At 40.5% G+C, this 27,866-nt stretch overlaps 1 protein-coding gene across 1 annotated transcript in view; it reads left to right on the top strand.

Moving 5' to 3' along the window:
• HECW1 (HECT, C2 and WW domain containing E3 ubiquitin protein ligase 1) overlaps positions 1-22,126 on the top strand; it is a 236,178-nt gene extending 214,052 nt beyond the window's left edge. Inside the window, exons 24-29 of the mRNA XM_005425695.2 lie at positions 1,799-1,897; positions 3,263-3,392; positions 7,304-7,450; positions 8,195-8,309; positions 9,538-9,736; positions 17,094-22,126. Coding sequence (XP_005425752.2) covers positions 1,799-1,897; positions 3,263-3,392; positions 7,304-7,450; positions 8,195-8,309; positions 9,538-9,736; positions 17,094-17,205 — 802 coding nt within the window. The 3' untranslated portion in view covers positions 17,206-22,126. The remainder of the gene's footprint in view (positions 1-1,798; positions 1,898-3,262; positions 3,393-7,303; positions 7,451-8,194; positions 8,310-9,537; positions 9,737-17,093) is intronic.
• Positions 22,127-27,866: the final 5,740 nt, after the last annotated feature.

The following is a 27,866-nucleotide window of genomic DNA, read 5'->3' on the forward strand; positions in this document are numbered from 1 at the left end:
CCTCAAAGCCATGCAGAAGTGAAACAAGCAGCAAGGAGAAGAGGGATGCTGTTCATACATTCAAGCAGTTTCTTAGAAGAAGCCACATTCCCAAATCTTTCCTGGCAGTTCACTTTTACTTTATTCCAGGTGGCTCCTGTCTACCCAGTCCCACACAGCTGAGTAGCTGTGGGGTGAGCACTGTGGTGAGAAACACCCCTAGCATTTTCATGCAGTCCTCACTTTCAAAACCTACAGGGATGGATGGGGGTGAAGAACAAAACCAAAAAAGCTGACACGCACTGTTTAGGACAAACGGACTTGATTATGGATCCTGAAGGTGCTATAAAACTGACGGATTACAGGTTCAGCATTTCTGGGGTTTGAGCTGTCTGGCTTCCACTGTGCTTTCATTGTATCAGCTGCCCCTCGTTTCCTTGCTTTCTGCTGGAAGCACTGCACTGGAGCACAAGTGAAGTGAAGCAGGCCCTAACTAGAGCCAACAGCTGCCTTTTGTTGCTGCTGTGGAAACAGCTGTAAGGGGCTAATATAATCATTCTTCTGTGGCCGGTCAGCTGCATATCATAAGCACCTTTCCCAGATTCAAGGGACCCAGAGGCAGCTCCTGTGGTGATGTAAATGCTAATTGGGCCCACAGCAGGCTATTTTGTGCCCCATTTGACATACTAAGCCCTTGTTCTGTCCCATGAGCATTCAGTTGATTGAACAGATACTCTTTGCCACCTTTAGTACAATCAGACTCGTGTTTCATTCTTGTGCAGGAGAGGTCTTTGCACTGATTCCTTTAAGTTGAAGGAATGGTTTCTACACTTTTCAATATGTTTCTCATCTTTTGTGCAGTAAAGCTTTTCTGCATTGCCAGTCAGCTCAGAGTGCTCACATTTAGGATGATGGATTTTTTCCTTTCTTACATATAAGCAAGTTTTGAATGGCTGTTGGGGGTTGTTCTTACAAAAATCAAACTCACCTGGACTCACACCAGTTTTGTGGTTTTCTGTCTGAGATGATTGATTTAAAAGCAGGTTTGATGAAAAAATATAGAATAAGTCATAGAAGAAATCATAGGAAGAAAAATTTAACAGTTTATCATCACAAGTCACAGATTATAATGGGCAGGGCACCATTTGAGTGTACCTGTAGTGGGGCTGGGGGTGGTTGTTCTTAGAAAGAAACATAGGAGTGTGTAAATACTGAAAACAGCTGAGCAGCAAAATTAAGAAAGTGGTCTGGAACAGTGTGCCTGAACTTTATATGCTGATTTTAATGTGTCCTTGGTCACAACAGTTAGCTGAACTATTTGAATAGTTTTTCCCTATCAAGTCAACTCACTACCCTTTTAAAGTACTTTAAAGCTCCACCTCAGACAGGGTTGTAGCTAGTCAGAAACTGGATGTACTGAGTCTCCAAACTTTGCAGCTCTTTTGAGATAGCATTTTTTCTGCTGAGGTGCTTCTACAGTATTTCCCTGGCCAAATATTGTATTGGATGTAGTCAGTCTATATCAGAACATTGAAAGAGAGATCACAGAAAGTGAGTGTTCATTGCTTTGGCACAGGAGAGCACATAACATGACAGCTGCAGGTATGGCTACAGTAGGAGGTGCATCAAGGAGATCCATTATTGATCAGACGTGGGAGGAGTGGCATTTAGTGTCTGCCCAGAAAAAAAAATCAGGGAATAAATGTGAAAAACTAATTCAGAAACAAACAAACAAAAAAACCCCAGTTAGTACCTGTGTAAGTTTCTATACTGGAAATATTGAGTTACACTTCATTAACTCTGTATTTTTATTTCCCAGGTTCAGGTTCAGCGGTCGTATTCTTGGCCTGGCTCTCATCCATCAGTACCTTCTTGATGCTTTCTTCACAAGGCCCTTCTACAAAGCCCTGCTAAGGCTGTGAGTATAACCCCACAACTGTGCACAAACAGCATCCCACAGGGATCCCACAGAGACACAGACCCTCAGGGAGCTGCTTTTAGCACACTCACCTTCAAGTTCTTTCTGCTGTTGGGTTGTTGTTCTGCGATAGAAAATGAACACATTTTAATTTTTCTTTGCTTTCTCCAAGAATTTGCCATTCGTAAATACTATGTTGACAAAAATAAATAAGCATGACATTTAGAAAAACACATCAGAAAGTTCTGACACATAGCTCCAGAGTTTAATACTGGTGAAAAGTTATTGAAAAGTTATTCCACCTTCAACCAGGTGGAAGACTGAAAAACATCCTTGATGGAATGAAACAAAATAATAACGAAAAAAGGACAGAGGTTATATTAAGCAAAAATACATCATTTGTCATGCCTCACTGGCGGAGTAGCTTTTCATTCTAAAACGTAAATTGGGTTAATTAAGAATGTTCATGTAGATATAACCAGGGAATAGTTTTTTTGTCTTCTCTTGTCTTTTATTTTAGTAAGTGTAAGCTACCAAGAATACATTACTTTCAATTTGAAGTTTATCAGGTTAATTTAGACCGACAATCAGTCCCTCTTTAATGAATAGACTGAAGTAAAACACGGTACACAAAATTTTTACAATAAAAAAAGCCATAAATATTAACTCAAGACTGCAATTAAATGCTAAAGAGCAGAATAAAGCTTAGCTGAAACAGTTCATCAATTAAGATGATTCCAAATCAGCAAAGATACCTGTCCTAACAGTCCTTGAAGTTCTTTATCACGTTATTCTTTGTTGGGTTTTTAAAAGCTATTATTTTTGCTGGGGTACAAACACTCATATCTAAATTGTACCTGATGAAGTCTGAAAATAGGCTGAAACCTAGGGTTCTCCCTGCATCCTTATTGCCCCTTTAGGGAGTTAGAAACCAGGCTGTTCATAACAAATCTGTCCTTTCAGCAGACAGGCATGGCTCCTTATTAGCAGAAATCTAGGCTGCCTGGTGTGCCCTGTGTCAGTGCTGTGTGCTCACCTGGCAGATGATAGATAATGGAAGCAGCCAGGACACGTGTGCTATGAAGTGCAGGGCATCCTGATGATCCACATAAAATCAAGCCCCAGGGGTGTCTTTTGACAGCAAATAATGCAGGCAGCCAACAGATTTGGACTTGAGCCCAGCTATGCAAAGCAAACAGTTGCAGAACTGCTTTGAGAGGGTCTGTAAAACAGCCTTTGATGTTAACAAAACTAAATGAACTTCAATTTTATGTTGGATCTTCAGTAAATTTGTTCACACACTTAGTAGGAAATCATCCTGACAGTAGTCACAGGACCATATATTTTTTCTTGTCTTGCAATCAGGCCATGTGATTTGAGCGACTTAGAGTACCTGGATGAAGAGTTCCATCAGAGTTTGCAGTGGATGAAGGATAACAATATCACAGATATCCTGGATCTAACCTTCACAGTGAACGAGGAGGTGTTTGGACAGGTGAGCATAGCTATGCAAAAAATCTGAAAAGCAAATTTGAAGCTGACAAAGTTGAGCATGATGAACATCTTTCTGTCAGAACAGATCCTTTAGCCTTCCAATAACATTTTCTTCTCCTACCTTCTGTTTCTTTCAAGCCACCTGTTCCAAGGCAGATGTTTATTCTTAGGGTATATAATATACAATACCAGCCCCCCTACGGGCCTGTTGAGCCACACTCTGATGAGCATGAGGAATTCTCTGGAGCACAGCTCTTCTCTCCAGGGTGTAGTTCACACAGATGTGGCATTTGGTGAATGCAAGCAATGTAACTTAAAGCTGATGTGACTGAAAGGATGGGTTAGGAGGGATAAAGAACATTTGACAGGTGCTGTAGGACCTGGCAGTCCTTACCATTAGTTTGTCTAATATCTCCCTGTTAGATCCTGTGTCTCTTACTTACCTTGCACCTACTTAACAACTTGGTATGTACATCTATTTATTGTGCTTTCTGCAGCTCAGCTCTACCTTAGTCAGACAGTTCTCTGTAACCTGGCTGATCACTATAGACCTAGGGAGAGTGCAACACTGGCTTAAGTGCAGTCTGGCAATCAGAATAAATGTCTCCTGTGGGATTCTTTGGGTTGCACTGAAGCCCTGGTGCTCTTTGGTGTTGCAAACCATGCTGGATTATAACTGTCTCTGGGAAGCCTTGAAGGGAATCAAAACAATATTCAGACCATGATTAAGGATCTCCAAGGAGATACTGAAAACTAGAGGGGCTGAAGAACCGAGCCCACCAAGCTCTGCAGAATCTCAGGGGATGGAGATACATTGAAAGGAACAGATACACAGTGTCCAAAGGAGCAGAAAAATCAGGTGGAATATGACCTTTTATACCCTTCATCTTACATACATCACACCTGTGTGCCCTCACTACCCTTTTGGGATTGGTCAATACACATCAGCATTCCATGTTTCTTTGACTTCCATACTGTTCACGGGTCCTACACTATCATAGTCCATTAGGCATGATGCTCAGCTGCAGCCCCATTCCCAATCACCACAAGCTGTGTGCCCACACGAATATCCAGAAAATGGCTCTCACCACTTGACAGTCAAGTTTCCTGGAGGGTTTGCACAAAGCTAGGGTAGTTCTGTGGGCTAGGGAAGAGTTTGACAAGTTTCTGAGGGGAGAAATTCCAGCCCTGCTCAGCTATGAGCTTTAAAGTAACAGAACGCAAGGCTTCAGGGAGTATATTAAAAACTGAATTTAGCCTGAGTATAGCAAAAGGTTACAAAGGATGAGCAGAGTTAAAGGTAGATTAAAAGAATGGGGCAGAAGAATTAAAGTAGGAAGCATCTGTAGGAGCAATAACACTGTTTTTCCACAGACTCAAATGCAGGAGTTTTTCATGGACTTGGAACTGAGAGCTTGCATGACATTGAATTGACAGTACAGTGGTTTCCCTGGAAGGTATGGCTACATGAGACTAATACACAAAGGCAGACAGAAACATACAGACATATTCACAAAGGCAGATGAGACAAGTTTGTATTTACAAGGGAAGACTACAAAGTTGAATAAGAACTGAGTTGCCCTGATGCATCTGAAGGTAACATTTGGCACACTAATTACTTGTTATACTCTCCTCAAAGGAAAGAGAAAACAGTTACCTAGGAGTCTGTTGTGGAAGATAAGAGATGGCTCCAAATAGAATAGAAAAAAATTACAATCTGTTGTGGATACTGTGGTATAGAAGCAAAAGAACGCTAAAGGTTGGATTTTGATGCTGTTGTCTAGTACTTTTTGATGTTGTTGTCTATGTACTGGACACTGACCTTGCTAGAACTAATGATGGGGAGAAAGGTTGGTTCTCACTGGGAATTACAACCGTCAGAATCCAAGTGTCCTAAGTGAAAGTAAGATTTTCCTCTTGAAATTTACTAAGTGCTGACAGCAAAATAACAAAGAATTTCAGTCATATTTTATGCTCACAGATGGATCCTAGTTGGAAATTCTTCCATGCCAAGAGTATCTAACCACTTAAATGCCATCTGAGCATTGCTTTGCTCGGTACATGTGCAAGTGTAGATCACAGTGGGAGCTCTGCTAATATTTGGGAAGATGGATTTCAAGGGCTGGGTAAGGAAAACGAGAAATATACAGTCTCCTTGAGAAGCTGTATAGTAGATGGTTGCAGCCCTTCTGTCCTGCTTCCACAATGACTTTATTATGGACCAGTCACTGCTGCTGTCATATTTTCTTGTCTCATCTCTGATGTGTATTGAATTTCTAAGGCTTTCAGGCCAAATCCTCTTTCTTGGTCCTTTCTTAAGGAGAATTTACTCCATGTCAGTTCCAGCCTTCTTGTGTACTGGAACCCAGAGCACTCCTGTAACAGCAGTGATACAGTGTCAAATCAAGCATTACACATTTTTACTGGTGGGGGAATGACAATTTGAGAATTTCACTTGTAAGACAGAGATGTGTCAGTTGCTTGTGACCCAAAGTACTTTCTCATGCTTTTACCCAGTAGAAAGTGTTCTTCTAGGCCTTACTCTGAGCTCTCTGTGGATAGAGCCTCTCTCTGAGCCCTAGCAATTGTTCCCATCAGGTGAAAGGAATGAGCTACATTGATTGAAATGTCTCCTTGTTACTCTGAAACCTGATTCTCAATTGTAGCTCACAGCTGCAGTTAATGCCCCTAAGAACAAAATCCCTGAAATAGGGACACATTGCTATTGATTGCTAGCCTCCAATCATAGATAATTAATTGTATATGAATTTATACAGATAATGAGAAGTTAAAAAAATAATAGTTTTCTAGGTGTTTGTGGGAAGTCTTGCAGGAAACTTGGAACATCTGGAATTATGGTCATGCTTAAAGCTAGACAGCACTTAGTCTTTGGATTGGCAGATACACCTTAATGCCTCACAGCCTTGAAGAATACAGCATGGTAGCTGGGCCAGAGCCCTGCTTTCTGGACAATGCAGCATTGCTTGTATAATGGTGATGCAATGACTTATGTTTGGGAGTTTAACCTGAACCAGCTAAGAATTCCTAACTCCTTCCATCCAGCTTTACTTGTTCCTGCTGTTTCTCAACTAAGCTACCGATTAGATGACTCAGTCAATGTTTCTTAATTCATAATATTGCAATAGGTCCCTCAGGTAAGGTGACCTAAATACTGGCTGTGCTGTGCGCTGTCTGCTGGGCTAATAAATAGATAATAATATAAATAATACTAGTAATGAATATGTATTCATACAGTTCATTTACTGTCTGTAGTGGACGTCATTGTTATAGCAGCAGAAAACTGAAGACAAGAGCAACATATTCTTCCTTTTAAATCAACTGAATTGAATGTGAAAATAATTGAAAGACAAATACAATTTTCTGTCACATGGGGGGAGGAGTATGTTCTTGCTGGGTAGGATCCAGACTGATTCCTTAAATCTCTTCTCAATCTCAAGCCTTAGTAACCCAAGCCAACTAAATTAACTATTAAAATGCAAAGAAATTATGTAACTCTTGCTTAAAAATAAGAAAAATATATTTACAGTACAAACTCTTCTCAGGTTTGGATGGCTGATACAAAACTCTGAACCCCACAATGACTATTTATCTATGCAAGGTTGCTGTACAGGTCTTGTTTTAGGTAGTGTATTGGGAGTGTTCATTTTATGATACTTTCTTTAGCTGTTTGCATTTCTGAGTAAACACTTTTACTAGAATTTGGGGAGAGGTAACACTTGTTGTCTAAGAGACAAGTAGATATCCCTTCCAGTTGGCAAAGCAGTCTGCTATTCCAATACTGTGATTGCCTCTCCATCCTGTTGTTTCCTGTACTGTGGCTTGGATGATCTCGTGTTTGAAACACAACATGATCCATGCAAAGCTACACCACTGTTTATCTTTGTTCTGTAGGTGACAGAGAGAGAGTTGAAGTCTGGAGGGGCAAATACAGCAGTGACAGAAAAGAACAAAAAGGAGTACATTGAGAGAATGGTAAAGTGGCGAGTGGAACGAGGAGTGGTCCAGCAAACAGAGGCCCTGGTCCGTGGCTTCTACGAAGTAAGTAGCAAAGTGATGCTTCCACAGTCATCCCTCCTTCACCTGAATATCACCCTGGTTAAATGCTTCATTGGTACCCTAGAGAGCAGCAAAACAGACGCAAACAGCAAGGAATTGGAGTTCTTGGATCTCTACAGACAGAGACCTTGGATATAGAGGGTTTAGGATTAAGAAAAAAGGAAAGAAATGTGTCTTCTGAATGTGATGAAGCATTACTTATGATCAAGAGTTAAGAACTACACTGCTTTCCATTCACACAGTGAGAGAAGTAAACATTTGCAAATTTTGTTCTACCATGTTGTGATTTTGGGTGAGGATTAGGGGTCCCTGACAAAGAAATATTGTGAAGAATTGTACACTTTGATGAGAATCTGATGAAACACACTGTGTCTTCAGGGATTTGTTCCAGTAAAGTCAGTCCGCGAGTGCAGTCCAAGCTTGCTGGTGTATTCCTGGATACTGCTCCATTGCTGTCCCTGGATTTTGCAGTTTATCTTTGCTGAAGACCTGGATCTGAGAACATCTTTCTGGCAGAACTGTTACAAGGACTGGGTTAAAACCTGTGGCTTTGCTGACCAACCCATGTAGTCACCTATTCTTGCCCTTCCCTAGTCATACACAAACATGTGAATGCAAACATTCAAACTTCGTCAGGATAAAGAGCTGGCCACCAGAACCATAGGTTTTGTAAGACTTTGCTTCATTTCCAGTCTGAACTGTGCTTACAGGTCGTTTTTGTTCCAGGTTGTAGACTCCAGGCTTGTCTCTGTTTTTGACGCCAGAGAACTGGAGCTAGTTATAGCTGGCACTGCAGAAATAGATCTCAATGACTGGCGGAACAACACAGAATATCGTGGAGGTAAAGTGCCTCATGTTTACTACTATCTTGACTGTTTCAGTCTAAAACATGGAAGTCTTGCTCCATCTTTTCTTTCTGTCTTTCCTGAGGGAAAATGCCCTATTTTGTCCAGGAAGTTATTGTGAAGAATAACTCCTGAAATAAAAAAAGTAAGAGCTCAGGTGTTGTGGTATTGTACTACTGAAATTGCTTCTGCTATTTCTATCCAGATTTTATCTATTCAATTCCTGCAGAGTTAGAAGGAGTTTTGACCATTAAGGACTGAAAAGGATTTGCACAATTAGATCTAAAAATTACAAATCATCTAAGAAGACTGTGACTGAACTCTTAGCCTCACAGAATGTAGTTCCACAAGTCCTCCTGGCTTTAGCAGGGAACTAAAATCAGGAGCTGAATTTCACAGTTCCCAATTACATTTCAACAATGTACACATCTTGTTTAACTGTCCCCTTAGCTTAAACTGTCAAGTTGGATTTTTCCCTTCTCTGCTGCTTGGTCTGGTTTTGCTTTAAAGAATGATTTATCCAGGCTGTCTTGGATGATGGAAAATTATGAAATCCACCAGATGTGCGCCACAAGTGGAAAGTTCCTGAGGTTCACATATCCTCCCCTGAAATACAAGGTTTCAATCTTTGCTGGTCACTGCCCAGCCTTTGGCTTACCTTGAAGTATGCAGCTTACCACAAGCACAGCTGGTACCTAGTGTTATTCTCCTGCTACATTTTTCTATTTAACTTTTGAAACAAATTCAGCCTGGTATATGCTGGCTCTCACTGGCACAAACCAAGGCTCAGAGCCCCTCAGGTGGGAAGTTTGCCAGTGAAGGGCTTGTGGCAGCAAACTCCTCTCCATATGTCAACCACTATTGCAATCCAAAAGAGAATTTACTTGGGAACCAGAAATTGTTGGCTTGTTAAGACTCACACTGTGTGGCATATTGCTGTTGGTCTTCAATATCGCATGCATTTAACCCCAGTTCTTGCTGAGAGATTTGTGAGACACCAGTGAATCTCAAGTGGATATTTGAGTTTCAGGGTCCGAAATGAGTTAGTGATATTATAGTATCCACAGCCAGGACAAAATGGAAGCTGAGACCTACTGCTCATGAAGAACAAGATATATTGTTAGGCCACTAGGAGATCTACTGCCCCATGTTAATGGGAACATTTTTCAGTGTTGCTCTTCTCAGTTAGGAGGGAGTGATTTTTATTTCTCTTGCTTGGTGTAGGCTACCATGATGGACACATCGTGATCCGGTGGTTCTGGGCAGCTGTGGAGAGGTTCAACAACGAGCAGAGGCTGCGATTGTTGCAGTTTGTCACGGGAACATCGAGTGTGCCCTACGAGGGCTTTGCTGCTCTCCGAGGGAGCAACGGCCTGCGGCGCTTCTGCATAGAGAAATGGGGGAAAATCACCTCCCTCCCAAGGTATGTCCCAACCAGGACTTTGCACCAGAATTGCTGTTAGAAAAAGAGGCCTGGTACTTCGTTCTATCTCTCTGTCAATTAATGAATACAGCAAGGACAAGTAAAAAAAAAAAAAAAACCAACAACGAAACAATGATCAGTTTGTAATTATCAGTTTCTGTAATTATGTTCAGAGAAAAGTGTTTTCTTTTGCTGTCTTTTTGATTTGTAGGCTCAATTCAAACTATTTGATATCTTTGGAAATGGTTGAGATTAAGATTTCCATAGGTTCAAACCTAGTTATCTTATTTTGATTCTGGAACAGATTCAGATCAACAGGAACCTGTCAACTGATTCTGTTCCCTTTACTTTCTAAGTGCTAGCAAAAATACTTGTGAATTTACAGAGACATGAAAGCCAAAATCTGTCTCTGAGTTTTGGCTGGAGATCTGAATGTAATCCCTTCATTTATTCTGATCGTTCCACTTTTTTTAAATGAAGAAGCTTAGTGACAGAACTTCACTGATAATATCCAATTTGTTGCGTCTAGTTCAGTCAGCCGGCTAGGAGCAAATGAGCTATAATGTCATACAGAATCAACAGACTTGGCAGTGATTCCCAAAGGAGGGGTCATCTTCCTTTTCAGAACAAAGGGGCAGGGGCACAAAGGGGTGGACTTGCCTCAGGCCACCCAAGAGAGTGATGGCACAGCCAGTGATGGTTTCAGCTATGAGTTCTGCTTTACCTCTTTATGGGTGACCAGCACTCATCCTTCCTTACTGAAGTGAGTCACCTTTTCTTGAATGTCCTGACAGTTGCCTGAGGCTCTGCCCCACTGGGATTACAGAACATTTCAGTGCCTCTAAGATTCTTGCTACAGTGACCCTTTTTTGTCACATTTTCCCTCCAAAGGATGCTTTCTTCCTGCTCTTATCATTTGCTTTCAGCTACACTGCAAAGGAGGCCACTTTTATGGCACAGAGCAAAAATTTCATCTCATAAACCTCGCAGATATAGTCAGACAATCAATTAACGATGGGTCTGGTCCAGTTTTCTCATTACATGCTCTCCATGTTGTTTATCCAGAAACATACCATAAGACATGGACTTGAGCAAATGCCTGAAGTCCTCTGGAGAGGCAAAGTCCAAATCTGGTCACCCTCTCAGTCCAAGCCTGCTCAAACCCATGTTTATGCAGTAGGAGACGCAGAAACTGGAGCCAAGGCACTATATCAGAAGGTATTCAGAGCTGACATCTTATGTGGATTCCCTCTAAAGTCAGGCAATGGGAGTAAGTGTTTTCAAGGAACAGTTCATCTCACCTGAACACAGACTTTTGAAATAGCTCAGCTGAGCCACAGCTGGTACATTTTGGTTTGTGTCCATCCACCATAAGGACTCTGTGGAGATTATATGGAGAGCTGGAGTCTACATTAAGGTAGATGTGGGCACTGCGATTTAAAACAAGATGAAAACATGTAAGTGAGATGACTCATGCCATCTGAGCTCCAGCCAGCAATGTGGTAAGAAAGCCTGAGAGCAACAGTTTGCTATTTGTAGTCCAGATCCTCCTTTTGCAGTATATTTATATAGTCAGGTTCTATGTAAGGGTTTCAGAGCTTACTGAGGACATTCCTGCCTACAGACAGTCAGCAACCAGCAGTCACAGACTCTGCAGCATTTCTACAGAGCTTTCTTTGCACTCCTTCTGGGATGCAAAGGGATTAGAGGGGAGGGTGGACCTTGGTGCATGCACAGAAAATGCCCTGGCCTGACCTGTCAAGTTCTGAAAAGGTAATTGGCCCCTTTCTGCTCTGTTTAACTTTCTTTGTGAACCTAGGCACTACTTCTGACTCAGATTCAGTTAGCCTCGAGATTTTATGTTTGTCTGCTGATCTCTGAATGAGTTGCTCTCCCTGACAGAGGCCTCCTTTCCAGGTGAAAGTTGGTAGCACTTGTTAGAAGTCTTAGAGCTCTGCATTTTAGCCAGGGGAAAAAGAAAAAAAACTTGCTCATGGGAAATAAACACATCTTGATCACCATGAATTATTGCCTGCATTTTTATAAAATTATGGGGTGCTGCCAAGTATACACAGTGCTAAGAAATGCATAAAACACACAGGCTGAACCTGGAGCTTCCCTAAATCCTTAGTTAAGCAACTAAATTAGTATTATTTAAAACTTGTATTTTAAATACCTGATTATGGTTTGCCCATGTTTATTTAGATTTATTTATGTACTTAAGACTTACAGGCTAAAAAAAAGTCCTATTTCATATCCTGTCAGCCTTTTAACCCTGTGACATGAGTGTAACTAACTTTACAATAAACCACAACAAATTCCCTTTTCACTTTAACTGCTGTACAAAGTGTAGAGAACTCTAAACTTTACACTTTTTAGCTCTATCAAGAGAATCCATGACTCCTTCTCTTTTCCCTTACTTCTGCTCCAGATGGCTGAGGTAGTTTGGCAAATATCCCTTACACTTGGGGAATTGAGCATGCAACTACCATTTGCTTATAGTGAGCAGAGATGTGCTAACACCTAAACTACATAGGTTAGTACTGTTTGCACTTGCAACAGCATCATGGCAAGGCCAGAAAAAAGGCATGGTGTAAATTTCTAAAATGAAACACTTTTCAAATAATAGCCATAATACATGACACTTAGAGTGCTTCTTGAAAGTGCTGAGGGTAAGCAAGACTTTTTCAGGAAGGTTGAACATCCAGTAACTTCATTCTGAGTTGGTGGATTTGTTCATTAGAACCAGTTCCCTGCATGAACAGGCTAATTGTGGTGTAATAAGTTCATCTAAGACTAAGAAGAGTGAGATTACACCACTATTTTATTTGTGGAGTGTGCACATGTGCCAGACACATTTTTCCTATCTGTACTTTCGAGATCACATATGTTAGAAAGTTGAGGCACCATACAGCTCAGAGATGCTGCTCTAATCCCAGATCTCCAGACAATGACCCTAAAGCAGGTTCCAAAGAGACTGCCAGCTTTGCAGATCTGTCGGTGTAAATCTGCATCATGGGTTCTTCCAAACTGGTATAACTTGTCATATAAAATAGCAGGTTCAGTCACTTGTTCGTCAAGGTTGAGCTTTACTCTTCCTATATAATATGGAAAGCTTTGTCCCAAAATGAATGTGTTACACATTTAATTGGTGCCAGAATAGAGACGGTTGGAGAATTTTTGCAGCTACAACCTCTTCTGAAGCAGGAATCCTCTCTTCACCTCTTCTGTGTCATGTAGGTTTGTAAATGGAATCAGTTTTAGTGGTAGTTCTGCAAGGATGGATTCTTGTTCCCCACCAAACATTAATGAAAAGCCGCTGGTTTTCTAGCTGGAATAGCATAGCTTCATTTGGTACCATGGGAGCAGAACTCCTGGCCCAAAGCAGACCTGAGCTAAGAACTAGCAGTGCTTTCTACTATAACTATAGGAGGCAACAGTTCAGTCCTCTTAAATCCTCGGCTGGAAAAAGTGTTTGGTGCCTACAAATGCCACTGTCCCACCTTGTGACTGCACTCCTCACCTGGCAAAAACTCCTGCCAGCTCCAAGATTATGTCTGTTTGAGTATCAAGTAAGGAAGGACCTCAGTGTGTATCCCAGGGATTCAAATAATCACATTTGATGCAATGAGGTCACTTTCCCCAACAATGCTGAGCTGCAACTACCCTTTAATCAGAAGAGATTTTCATTCAGCAGTGTAGTGTGTGTTATGCATGATGCAGATTACCAGTGCTAGTAAATATCTGTAAGAGAATTCTGTTCTTCTCTGTTGGATGATCAATTATTTAATCACCACAGAATCCCATATAATAATTTAAAAAAACAAAGATTCTGTGTGACTACAAAGAACTTTATTCTCATAATTTCCTTCTTTACCAATGGACTGAATGCATGGACTTTGCTGTCTCTTACCATCCATATTCTCTTTCCTCTTCAATACAACAGCAGTATCAGCTGCAAATCTACATTCATCTGTTTAACACTGATTCCCAGACAGCATGTAAGTGTTCCCTCTTACAGGCAAAAGGAGCAAAAGCTACTACTTGTGGGTTCTCAGATTGATCAAGGGGGGTTTGTGGGCTCATATAATGAAAGCAAGGTGAAAAGGAGAACTGCCCAGTTTGCCTGGCAGGCATGATTATGTTAGAATGTAAGCCTTACTTTAGTAGATAGTTTCAAGCTATAATTAAGATAGCAGGGGGTTCTGTGCCCACTTTTACTGCCTTTGGATTCTCATCTTTATGGGGAATAAAAGAAGTGACAAAGAAAAGAAGAATGTAAAAATTTTAAAAGCTTATACTTATAATTTTTAGAAAGAATTCTTAGAAGAAAAGAAATAGCATAGCACTGTGAGCAATGACCAAGATTAAAGGTTCAAGCCCACCAAAACTATATTAAGCAATAAAGACAGACTGCCAGGAAGAATGAAATTTTAAGTGGTCCATTTACTGCCTAACTTACTGGAGGATGAGGGTATATGAGGGTCAGAGTTGGTTTACATTACTTTATCTTGCATTTTCTTCTGGAGAAGCCAGAATCATTCCCATAAAAGCTGTTACCAATGTAATTCTTATTCCAGGCCTCACATTCCCTGAACACCCTCTCAAATGTCAGCAGGCTTATGTGGTAGGAGGCTTAAATCAAGGGAAGAAATATTTTCTCTTTGCTGTGACTACTTCTTGCACTACTGATGTGATGTTTTCACCCCAGTATGTGTGGCAAGTGTTCCCTGGATTATGCTTACTGTAGTCACTCTCACTGGGATCAGTAGTAGGATGTCAACATAATTCAAGAGGAATTTACCTCTTTGGAGGATGGAGCACAGTTAGACAACAGTGGGCATTATGGAAAGTATCACTGATTCTTAATTGCCCTGTGTACTGCAGTATCACACAATATATGATAAAAACCAGACAGTTTTGCACATAATTATCCTTATTTAAGACTGAGTGGGCTTCACAGGCATCACTGGAGTTGCAGTAGATCCACATTTGTTTCACAAACCAGAATATGAACTCAGGTTTTGCCCTTGGCAATCTATTGTGGTTTGCACCATAAGCAGGTAGAAGTGTAAACTTTACCTGGATAGTGCTTCTGAAATGCTCTTTTCATTTCAAATTTGATGACCTTTCTTTGAAGTGCAAAGATTTTTTTCTGTGAAGTTGTTGAGCTGGAGAACACGAGTTTTGTTTAGCAAAATGTTTCAGTGTTTCTAGACATGTTAACATTTTTTTTCCTTTCTTTGCTCCCCACAATAAATTCCTTGAGACCTTCTACAGAAGAGCCCACATCTGTAGACATCATAGCAAGAAAAGGAATGTAACTTTTTTCTGAGTTTGGCTAGGTCAAGGATGTCTAAAAGTCAACAGCATTGCAAGGTTGTTTCATAACCAGTGTGAAACCAGATGGATAATGATCAGTCAAGATAAATGTCTGTAAGAAAGTAAACACCAGAGTCAGTGGCTGTGGATACATCGGTACCACACAATAGGATGCACAGCAGTGATGTCTGAGATGCTGTTGTCTCAAACAGTTAAATATGCCATGGTTGAGTACCATACAGAGGTCTGGTTCTGCAAAACTACTTTAGAAGAACTCACACCTGAGCCACCATGGCCGTGCCACTTCCAATTCTGGAGCCCAGCAGCTGAGCTCCTCAAGACTGGCTATCTCTGCATGGGGCTGTCTTGCTGTGACAAACATGTTCTGAATGGACTATGAGAATCCTGTTAATTAACTCCCAGTGGTTGATAGTATTGCCAATGGATTGTAGAAACAACTTATGTTGCCAAAGGTTGTTGAGATGAACAATAAATACTGCAGGGCTACTCATGGATAATGCACATGAGCTGCCATGTTTAATTTCAAGAGATTAATTAAATAACAGCTTTATTAATGTTCATTTTTCACTAACTCAGGCATTCCAAACTCATTTCCACAAATTCTGTGTTTATTGTATTCACTTCTGAGACTAACCAGCTACCAAATCTTCATTCAGAAGGGGAAAAAGGATGGTAGAAGCTCTCCTAATTGAAATTCTGTAATGCAGTGAAGATTATGTGCCTCTGGCTATTTCAGTTATCTGATTGCTTTTAATAATTCACCACTGGTGTTTGATAAAGCTCTTCCTCTAGCATGGCTTCATGTAATTTTCTCCAAGATAGCTCTGCTGCTTCAGTGTAAGAGAAATAGGATTTAGTTAAAGTTTGAGATAGAAGAGCTCAAAGTAAAACAACTCCATGGCTTCTAAAAATACTAGGGGCTAGAAGCTCAGACATTGTTTAGCCATTGAGGCTACATTTCCTTCTGTAAAGTTTTGTCAATTCACATTTATCCCAGTGAGCAAGAGGAAATAGAAATATTGCTATCATCATGTAAAACTCTAAAAGCCGACTGAAAAAAAACTGGAACAATTTTACTGAAAATGTGCCTCTCCCACGTCCGTTTGTTGAATAAGCTGTGCAGTTTCCCAGTCAGTTGAAATGGCGGAATTGTTGGGGCAGGAACTCTTTCTTTACTCCACATTTGTATAGCACCTCCCACAGTGAAGTGCTGTCTGCCTCTGGGTCTAATTGCTGCTGCCAGAAAAGCTGCAACAGGGAGAAGGCACGCATGGAACCCATTCCATGGCTTTTTTTTTAAGGTGCTGCCAATGTAAATATAAGGTTAGGTAAATGTAATGGTAAAACTGGGGAAAGAGATGGTCATCAAATTTGCAGTTTGCTCTGCATAGACTATTTTGCTTTTGTCTTGGGTACTACAAATAAATAACATTTAAAGGCCAGACTTGCAGCAGATGGCCAACAGCTGACTTGCTGAATATTTTCAGCAGCCTTCCTTCCTCAGCTAGCAGATCCCTGAATGATCTTTTAGCAGTCAGGCCTGCCTCATGCAAACAAATTCTCAGCCCATTCTGTCACTGTATTCCATCACATTGTGTTTGTCCACTGCTGCAAAACTTATTGACAGATCATGTTGGATGTACAGATGAGCGCCATTTTGTTAAAATATCTTGAAGCATCCAAAATTATAGTAATGAACTTCTCTATCAGGCCCTAAACCCCAGCTCCTCAGTGACCTCCAGCATTCTTCTCTGTCAAGATCCGTACAAGGTCCCTGCAACATCCGAAGGAGGAATATCAGATGTTATGTTGATACTTAGCTTGTGTCTTCTATACAGCATATTTAGATGCATATGAACATACATTTCAGTACCTCATATTTTGATGGAATTAAAAAGTTTTACTTTGAGTGAACTTGAATGTCTTGAGTCTCAGTAGAAACTAGTTTTCTCAATTCTTATTTTCTCAAGTTTCTTAGATTAAGCCTAACATGTAGCATATTTTCCTTTTGCAGGGCACACACATGTTTCAACCGTTTGGATCTTCCACCTTACCCCTCATATTCTATGCTGTATGAAAAGCTGCTGACAGCTGTTGAAGAAACTAGCACCTTTGGACTTGAATGAGGGGGTTCAGGCACTTCTGGTGTTTTTATGGCTGATGATGTCACCTTTCCTGTCCACCGTCATTTGATCTTGGTTTCCCATGTTTTTATTTTTGAAAACAAAACAAAAATCAAGATTAACAAAAGCCGTGCATGAAGAATTGCCACCCTCTATGATCTAACCTTCATGCTTTCATCCTCTGTTTCCAATGGACTGCTAGTCTGTATGCAATAGAAAAACAACTGTCTCAAGGTTTCTGTATATCTCTACATACCTCCATTAATAACAATGAAAATACAAATGCAAGTTACGCTACACTTGACCAAATGTTAATAAATGTTTACTTCCACCTACGTTGATTAAAAAATAAAAAAAAACTTCATCAAGCATTCCAAGCTTTTATATACCCATATCTTCTAAATCAATTCATAGCCCATCTTACTTCTTAATCGTTGAATCCAGTACTAGGAGCTGGTCAAATATATCATCATCCATCCCTATTTTCCCTGTATGTATTGTCCATCTGAAAGACACCTGTGAGCAAAACTGAAATTTTTATATATGAACTCATGATCCACATCAGTTGTATCAGCTGGAACTGGCCCAGATACATGGTGCAGATAAGACCTTCAAAAAGTAAAAAAAACAACCACCACCAACCTGTAATGCAATTGAAAGCATAACGGCGATTGTTATGATTGTTGCTTGCCAGTACTGGAGAGAACTTGCACTTCAGAGCTATCGGGAGGGGCATCTCCATTGTAATGTTTACCACACAAGAAGCACAAAGTTGTGCACATCCAAGAAGGATGTTTTATTATGTAGCATAAAGGACAAGGCTCCCTTACCTTAGTATTGTATATGACAAGGAAAAGGGGAAGTAAGAAGAATGTTCTACTCTTATGAATACCCTTGGGTTCTGTTTACCAGATCTTTGTTTTCTGATGTTTAAAATGTTTGTTTCCAAATGACAAGTCTAGACAATCCCATCCCCTGTGTCAGAAGCCATTTATTTTCTGTTAGGTTGGGCTAATCCATGGTGGCTGGGGGCGGTTGTCAGTTCTGTTGTTTCTCTTTTCTTGTTCAGTGGAATAGTCCATATCCTCAAGAGTGATTGGTTGTAGACAGAATGTTTTTGTCTGGGGTCTGTCAAATGAGAAGCTGCAGTGAATGAAGGTGTTTGTCAGGTATGAAGGGAACTGTAACTCTCTGGGTGTTAAGATTTTGGTGTACATCCTCTTGGAGGAAGCCCAGAGGCCCTCCAGTCATTCTAAGTACCACTAAACTAAAGATCTTGCTCTTGTTAATGCAGACATAACCCTCTTCAGTTTGGTGTACTTTCCAACTCTGAATCCAGGAGGAAAAAAGAAAACAGCAGTAGGCTTGTCTTAGGATGGATTTTGCTGAGGCTGTTACAGTCAAACTACTGCTCTGATTACATTCTAGTTATTAATCTTTGCTGCCCTTGTTTTCCAAGACTAATCTGAGATTGAAAGTGTTTGTCTTAACTGGGAAATGGAAATACAAAGTATCTTCTGACACTAAATATGTTAAAGGATGCAAGAAATGCAAAGTGACATATTTGTGAAGGTACGTGAGAAGGTAACATCATAGTGTTCAGCAGCTTATACAAAGTACGACACCCCCTCGAGGGCTTGTTACTGGTAGTTTTGTGTTAGTTATGCTTTAGATCACTGTAAAATCAGGAGACCAGTTCAAGATCTAACACATCTATTTTGTCTTAAGTTTTGTCTCCAGAGGAAAAAAGATTGGACTCTGCATTCTCACATATTTTTATGGTGGTTATACAGAACCTCATCACATTTGAAAAACTGCATTCTGAGAGTTTTAGATCTTTCTCCAGCTTTTATTCTTAGGTCAGTAGGTATTTGAAAGGTGATGGACCCAAAAATATATTTCTAAGCAAAAAAAAATTTTTTTTGTTTGTTACTGGTACATAAAAATCTGAAATACTTAAATTGCCCCTTAATTCGATTTCTGTGGCATTTCAGCAACTTTTATGCTAATTTACTGTATGGCTTTTACTGAGAATCTATGTTTTAGTATGTTGTTGTTTAATATTGCAGTTGCAAACAGAGGCTGCAGCTACAGGCCAGCTTCATTGTACCCCACACTGAAAATTATGTTTAGTGTTTCCATAAATGAGCTCTCAGGCATTGATCCTATGTGGCCAACCCACTGCACAGGAGAGATGGAAAAATTAATGTTTTTCTCAGAGCATCTGTCATGTGCACATGAGTTTCATCAGGACAAGTCACACCAGGAACATGAAATCTTCCAATGCATGTAATTCCTGCCTCTTCACCTCTGGGCCCCCAAATCCAGTGATTCTTGTATGGTTCCTAATTTATTCCTGATGATGTTATAAAGTTACCTGTACTATGTCAGTACAGGTACTAAGACATCCAAAATGTTGGATGTCTTCCAACATTAGAAGAAAGAGAAGCATCCAACTGGTTGGTCCATGTTTGGCCAAGGAAAATAAAGAGCTGTCTCAATAACATAGTAAAAAAGTGGGGGAAAAAAATCAATCTTTACAACACTGTATAGTTAAATTTTTTTAAGTATTTTAAAACTATATTTTATTACAAAAAAGTGAAACTATTTTTTGTAGCATAATAAAAGATGTTTGTATTTCAGAGACAGCATCAAGCTCCACTAAATGAAATACAGAAGGCTTTCTCCTGAAATTCTTCTTCACAACACTTTCTGGCACTCATCACACACTAAACTAGATTATGTTTGGCAGATGCCATCTCAAGCACCTTGTGTGTTGCTCCTCTGGAAAACACAGAGCATAACCAGCTACTTCCCATCAAAATCCTTGATCCAAGTTGTCTTTCAAGCACACAGCCTAATATTTTTTAAAAAGCTGCTTCCTAAGTTGACAAAGTCGTGCAGATTTCCTTGAAAGTTTTTTTGATCTAAGGCCAGGAATAGAGATGGTTGACTGTTTTCATAAAGTAAAGACGTGTGTGGCTTTTCCTGCATTCTGGCATTCCAGCCCTATCCCTCTCTCTTCCCAAATGCCGTACCCCAATAGGTTTTCAAACTCCTACATCATCTTTCTGATATCCGGATCAGTGTTTCACCGTGTTTCTCCATTTCTTATGTCATGCCAGGGGCAGAATCTAGTCTCAGCCTGGAGTAAGGGGGAAGCCGTGCATCTGCAGAGTCAGAGTGAGGCAGTGAATGGTGCTCACAGGAGAGAGGGAGGAACCTACCTCCCTCAGCCTGTTATTTAACCTGCCCATTATGCAATTAATTGACTTTGTTGTTGTTGTGCATATGCAAGACATACCCTTCCTAGTTCATCTGTTGATTCAAGTGCTGCTACTTCCCGGGTCTGCATCTTCATTTGTAAAACACTGACTGCTGATTACAGAAATTCTGCTTTCATTGTTTCCCACAGGAAAGACTAGAAGATATTCCATTGGCAGATTTACAGTGAAATAATCTTTTCAGCTCTTCCACCTGGTGGTGGCTAGATTAGGATGCAATATCAACATCAATAGATTTTTAAAATGCAAGTGAAAATGGAAAAGCCAATCTGACAGCTTTCGTGAATTCTAGTTTTTGATTGGAGCAATGAATACTGGCAATGGTTTCAGAGGGTCCATACTTTTCTCAAAATTATTTTCATGATGGTATTAATGGTAAAGGGAGGGAAGGGGGTATTTCTGGTTTTGAAATCCTGTTAACATTAATCTGGAGATAAGAGAATGGAAGTAGGTATTTTAAATCATCAGTAGGTCTTCCAGCTTGAAGTAGTGTCACTGACTGTTCAACCACATGAGCAATGCAGGATTTGATCCAGTATAAACATCTGTATCTTAGTGTTAACAGCGTCAGGTCTAAACCTTACAAATGGTGTCACTTCAGTCTGCAATAAGCTACATAAGTGTTCAGTTCCAGTCTGTGCATAATCAAAACTTGAATTTTATGTTCCAGAGAGATCCATGGCTATCACAAGGCAAGAAGTGAGTGGCCCAAACTACATCTAATATCTAATGAAGAAATCATGAGTTTTGTACAGGTCTGACACAGGGGAATTTTTACACCCATTTTGCTCAAGTGCCCATGAACTTTTGAATGAACTGTAGCTGAGGTTTGAGCTCATAGTCTAGTCTGAGAGATGGCCTGTGGGGAGGGGAGTGTTTGTTGGGATTGTGTTTTGTTGTTCGAGTTTCACTGTAACAAATAGTTGACATACCTCTAGTTGGAAACAATAGGATACTCAATTTGAGCATGAAAATTGAAACTGAAATAAGCTAAAAATATATATGCACAGGGGACAGGTTAAACTCATCCTTCACTATTAATCCATTGACAGTCCATGGAATTTCAGAAGAACAAATTTGACTGGAGATCTGTTTAATTTCTGTTGGAATTATATTTGCCCTGTCTCCATAGTAATATTAATAGGGATTCCCAGTCAAGATTAAACGCTTTCAGTCAAATGCAGACCAACAGATCTTTCTACAACAAATGCGGTGCTTTTTTATTATTCTTGCTGTACCTCAGTGTTCATTTTGAAAAGATAAAACTACTGCAATACACTAAATCTGGGATAGGTTTTCCAGTTATCACAAGGTCCAAAAGATTAGATTGTTACTTTCTCACTAGTGAGTCATGTAGTTCTTTTGTTCCAGTAGAAAAACAGATTCCTGTAGATAGTAGATACTAGGTATAGTAAATATTGTACCATTAGCCAAATTCCCTGCAGCTTCCGATTTATCTAACGGAAATGTCTGTTACGGTTTTTGTTAAAGACTACATAAAGTCAGTGGCAGGAAAGGTCCTCATTATTGGACTGATTTTGCTTTTATTGACAGAAAAATGTCACATGATACTCAGGCTGTGCTTTCTATTCAACCATATCACTATGGAGGAATGTCAATAAAATCACTTTGTTATGGCATTGTGTGGACTGTCTATTACAAATAAACTATTTCATAGAGGATGGAAACTGGCATTGTCAAAGCCCACTAATTTCAGAAATTGCAGTTTCAGGATCATGTCCTTTCCCACTATTGTTTTCAGGCCTTTCCACTGCTTTTATTCAATTTTTCAGGGCACGTGTCTAAAACTTGGAGTTCTTCTCACATGCTTTCCTGCCTTGAGAGCACAGGAACTTATTCCTCACTATAGGAAATGTCTGGTCAAACAGAGAGACAAAAGCAATGTGTATGCTACTTACATATCCCTTGTTTCTAAGTATAATTACTGCATTGTAGGGATGAAATGCAACCGCAAGGATGATTTCTTAATAGCATATGCTGGGTCTGTACTGTGTTGACAGCAAATACACAGCAAGGTGCCCCCACATCTCAGTATGTCACACCCATTTCTCTCCTGCTCGTCACTGTAATATCTCTGGCGTTTCATTAACACATTCCAGGATAGATTACCACGCCTCAGATACACCGTCAGCAGACACATTCCTCACCATACCTGTTTTCTTACATAAATGGCACCCCATGAGCAATCGTGGTACTATAGGAAGGATGGGAAAGCTTAAATATGAGGCACTGTTTCTATGAGGAAAAATATAAATCCATGGAAGACACTCCAACAGAAGTGGTACGCATATCTTGCACAAGACAAATCAGTAACAAATGGGAAACTGTGTGACTCTGAGAACTCCTGAGAGCTCCTCTGGAACCAGCAGTGCATTTCACTCCATATGGAGGAGCACAGGTCCACGAGGCCCAGCGCTGGCTCTCCTTCAGCAGGGATGGTGGTGCTGGTGGCAAGAGTACCACCCACCCCTGCCCATGCTCAAGAAATCCAGGTCTCATAGCTCAGCTTTTATTCATATCCTGTGTGTGTGATTGTGCACGGGTGTGAGGAAGAAGTGAGAGAGAGGGCATTTTGGCACTAAGCTGGATTTCTATGCATTGCTCACATATAAAGAAAGGGAAAATCCATATTGATTAAAAAGCAGCGAGATGAGCTGCTGATCATTAGGGTGCATCAGAGGTGTCAGTTTCTGCCGCAGTGATCTGTGTATGTGGCTGGAACCATGGCTTTTGACAGAACCCACTCCATAACTCTATTCAAATTCTGTGAACCCATGGATACTATGAACCCATGGATACTATGAACCCATTCAAAGCCAAGTTGGATACAGTCTTAAGCAATCTGGTTTAGAGGGAGGTGTTCCTGCCCATGCCAGAAAGGATAGGGACCAGTTGGTCTTTAAGGTCTATTCCAACCCCTTAACATTCTATGACAAATAACTGAATTTCTGTTAAAATAGAGCAGCAGTCCAAGTGACGCCTCCATGGGTACATCCAGCATCTTTCTTGGCATGCTAACAAAACTGTAATACTTCTGTAGGATATTAAAAATCAATAACAATCTTTTCCTGCCCTGTGGCGGCAGTGTAATAGTTTTTTCTACAAAGGACAATAAATCCACATGTGGCCTGTTGTTGTTCATCCATGTACAAGAGGCCAAAGAGAACAAAGGCACAAAGGATCTGCTGTGTCTTCTCTAATCATAAATCCTCCTTGAGCTGCAAAGACACACTCTTTTACTATTGTTAAAATTTAATTCTGGTAAACTTGAAAATCATTTTTGACTGAAAATACCTTTCATGGATCAATCAAGATGAAGCGTGTGTGGCTGTGTTTAATTCCTACTCTCTAGAAACTAAATTTAGAAGAACAATACCCACTGTATTATTCTACCTGAAATATGAGCCCTGATCCTTATTTGTATTATGCTTTGATGTAAAGCAGATTTATATTGTTTTAACTGAGGTGTGAATGAAGCTTATCCGCACAATGCTGTGTTATAGCTCTTTGAGATTTGATAGAATAGAAGTCACTGGAACACACAAAGAGTGCAACAAATGGGGTTTTATTTTCCTGAACTTCTGGCATGTAGGATTTCATATAATTAATTAACTGCTATGGTACGAGAAAATAATGGGGCTGCATGGGGGAATTTTCTGTGCCTATCATAAGCAATAGTAACACTGAGGTAACTTGCCTTTCCTTTTGTGAAGAGTAATACACTTCAGGAACATTTTAATTTTTGATTTTTGCAATATGAAACTAGAAGACTGGTTTGGGTTATCTTTGTTTCCCACTTACAAAATAAACCAGTTCTAAAGAAAAAAGTAATTCTACAAATACTCTGCAGTTTGAAAATGTGTCCAGTCAGTTTCAAAATGGACCACAGACAAGAACTGTAAAAGTGTTGTTGGATGTGATTTCCTAATGCTGGTTTTCCAAGATCAGAACAGGATACAAAAATAAACTGCACATGCTCCAGTTTTTCTGTTTTCAGCACTTCATGTGCTTTAGTCTGTAGACAAACAATACAGGTTCCCTACCAGCATGGTTCATGGAGTCATCGTGTTTAGGTAACAGCTTTGCAGAAATGCAGCTGGGGCAGCACAGGAATCTGCTTAGGAACTTTGATACAAGCTGTGGTTTGACTTCAGTACCTCTTAGGTATGTCTTGGTACTGAAGTACAATCAGTGACTTTTCAAGAATGACTGAAATTAGTAATAGAGATTGCTATAAGCTTGCTATAAGATTGCTAAGATTATACTTACAGTGTGTGAGGATATGTTTGCTGACAGCTTTGGCATCTTTGGCAATGGAAAATAAGCTTCCCTGCTTTAGGCATGTAAGTTAACAGCATTAGTGATATGTGCATTGATTAGCAGAACTGGGACCTTAGAGTTTAACCCCTACTTCTATAGTATGTAAAGCCCATGATATGACTTTTGAGCACCATCATTGTGCTTCAGCAATGTCCTCCAAATGTACAAACTGAAACAGTATGTGCTCTGGACACAGCCATAAAATAAGGAGGATGCATCTTGGATTTTGTAGAATACAGTCTACCAACTTTGTAAAAGGTGAATCTGTGTTCGGGGCTGCCTGGCCACTGCAGAGAAGCTGGGAAACTGATCTGTGGAGCACCCAATGTAGTGCGTGGGGACCCATATGATGTGCTTTTCAACTGGTAAGTTAATATTGTAATAACATATGTAAAATTCATATTCAAAGGAGAATTTCTGCAAAATACGAACCTGTGAGAGTATTTGAAAAGGTTACTGGTAGATTCCCTAAGCAAAAGTTTATTAATCTGTCTTAGAAATGATGAAATCAAACCCTCTGAGGAAAAAGGGGAATAAATCTTATTGTAACATGAGCAGCAGTTTATATTAAATCTCTCATGAATATAAAAATAATTCAGCAAGGTGGCAGTAATGATGCTTACTGCTGCCACTTAGTGGAGCCATGCCTTCCTCCCTTAAACTAGAAAAAATATTAATAACACTTTTCGCTGCAGGTGGTAAGAAACATCCATTTGTACAGAAGTAGGAGAGGGCAGTTTTTCAGTGATGCTGGGTACTCAGAGTTCTTGTGTAAGTTCTGTTTTGTGATGACAAGAGGCATTTTAGTACAGGATTAAAACCCCTGAGGTGAGGAATGTGCATTCTTCCTGTCGCCTCACAGATAAAACCACCACATCAAGAAATAGATAACTTCAATGCAGAATAACTAACTTCAGAATGGAACTTCAGCAGCCTGCAGAAATTCCAGCCAGAGAAGATCATGGTTCTCTACCAGTACAAAAGTTGAAAGGATGAATTTAGCAATTCATAATAGAAAACTATCTTAAATTATAAGTGCTGAGCTACTGATGGTAAGATTTCATGTTTCTGTAACAAATGGACTGTGATGATGATGATGATGATGATGATGATGATGATGATGATTTCAGGTGTCTCCTCTATCATGTACAAGCTGCCTGAATACATTTTTTATTGGGAAAACAAATCATCCTGTGATGATCAAGCTAGAGTCAGATTTATATAACTGAACAAAACTTATGTCCCTATGCAACACTTCCAATCCACCTCTTCAGGACAGAATAGAAATCACTCTCTTACTCCAGTGCATCCAGACATAAATTTAAAGGGACATTGTTTTTAACAGAACACATGTGGTGGTGTCTTTCACCTCACCTTCTGTTCCTTAGCTTGCAGGCCAAACACAGCTCATAACAATGAATTCCTTGGATGCTACTGGCAGAAAAAAAAATATATATATTGAAACATAGAAGAGTTAATGTTATCTGTACCAGCAGAATTTAATTTTTCTATGACATCTGAGTGCGACTGAGCAGACAGCAGCTAATAATATTTAAGTGATTGAAGACAAATACCCAAACAGCAGAGAAAAAGCATATACATTTTCAGGTAACACATGAGAGGAGGTAACACATGAGAAAAACCAGCCTAGTTATGTCTGTTAGCTTATCTCTAGATAAGCATTGTTCACATCCATGTGTGTTTCTCCCTGTGTAGAAAGCACTGATAAGCTTATGCTGCAGAATTTAAGACTGAGATCAGTGCTGTTTTAGTGCACAGGTGAAACTGCAGTGAGTCATGAAGCTTTTATTTATCCTTTCTAGAGGGACAACTGAAATGAATACATCACATATCAGCTCCACAATTTTCTGGTACTACTAGGCAAAGCATCATCTGTTCTATGGCTAGTGCATAGCAAAGTGGGAAAAGGTCCTGGAAGCCAACACAGCTTCACCCAGGGAGAGTCCTGTCTGACCTACCCAGTGGCCTTCTATGATGGGGTGATTCCATCCGTGGGAAAAGGAGGAGCTACAGATGTCTTTTATCTGGATTTCTGTAATGCCTTTAATATGGCACCCCACAACATCCTTCTCTCCAAACTGGAGAGGGATGGATTTGATGGGTAGACTGTTAGGTGGATAAGGAATTGGTTGGACAGTCACATTCAGAGGGTGGTGGTCAGTGACTCAGAGTCCCAATGGACATCTGTGACAAGTGATGTCACTCAGGAGCCCATATTGGAACCTGTGCTGTTTCATATCTTCGTTAATGACACAAAGGGATGGAGTGCATCCACAGCAAATTTGCCAATGACACCAAGCTGAGTGGTGCAGTTGCCACACCTGAGGGATGGGATGCCATTCACAGGTATCAGCAAGCAGCCCCATGGGAACCCCGTGGGGTTCAACAAGACCAGGGCAAGGTGCTGCACCTGGGTTGGGGCAACCCCAATACCAGCACATGCTGGGAGATGGACAGAGGGAGAGCAGCCCTGGGGAGAAGGACCTGAGGGTGCTGCTGGATGAGAGGCAGGACATGACCCAGCCATGGGCACTCCCAGCCCAGAGACACAAACGTGTCCTGGGCTGCCTCCAAAGCAGCATGGCCAGAAGGGTGAGGGAGGGGATTCTGCCCCTCTGCTCCTCTCTGGTGAGAGCCCACCTGCAGGGCTGCATCCAGCTCTGGGGTCCCAAGATGGACCTGCTGGAGTGAGTCCAGAGGAGGACACAAAGCTGCTCAGAGGGCTGGAGAAGACCTTAGACCAGCATTCCAGTACTTGAAGGGGGCTACAAGAGAGATGTGGGACAAAGAGTTTAGCAGGGTCTGTTGTAATAGGACAAGGGCTAATGGTTTTAAACTGAATGGGGGCTGTTTTAGATTAAATATAAGGAAGTTTTCTACAACGAGGGTGATAAAATCCTGGCATATGTTGCCCAGAGAAATAGTAGATATCCCATCCCTGGAAACATTCAAGGTCAGCTTGGACAGGTTGGTCAACTGATCAAGTTGAAGATGTTCCTGCTCATTGCAGGATAATAG

The sequence above is a fragment of the Geospiza fortis genome, unplaced genomic scaffold (assembly GCF_000277835.1).
Source record: "Geospiza fortis unplaced genomic scaffold, GeoFor_1.0 scaffold265, whole genome shotgun sequence".
In the NCBI taxonomy this organism is placed as follows: Eukaryota; Metazoa; Chordata; class Aves; order Passeriformes; family Thraupidae; genus Geospiza; species Geospiza fortis.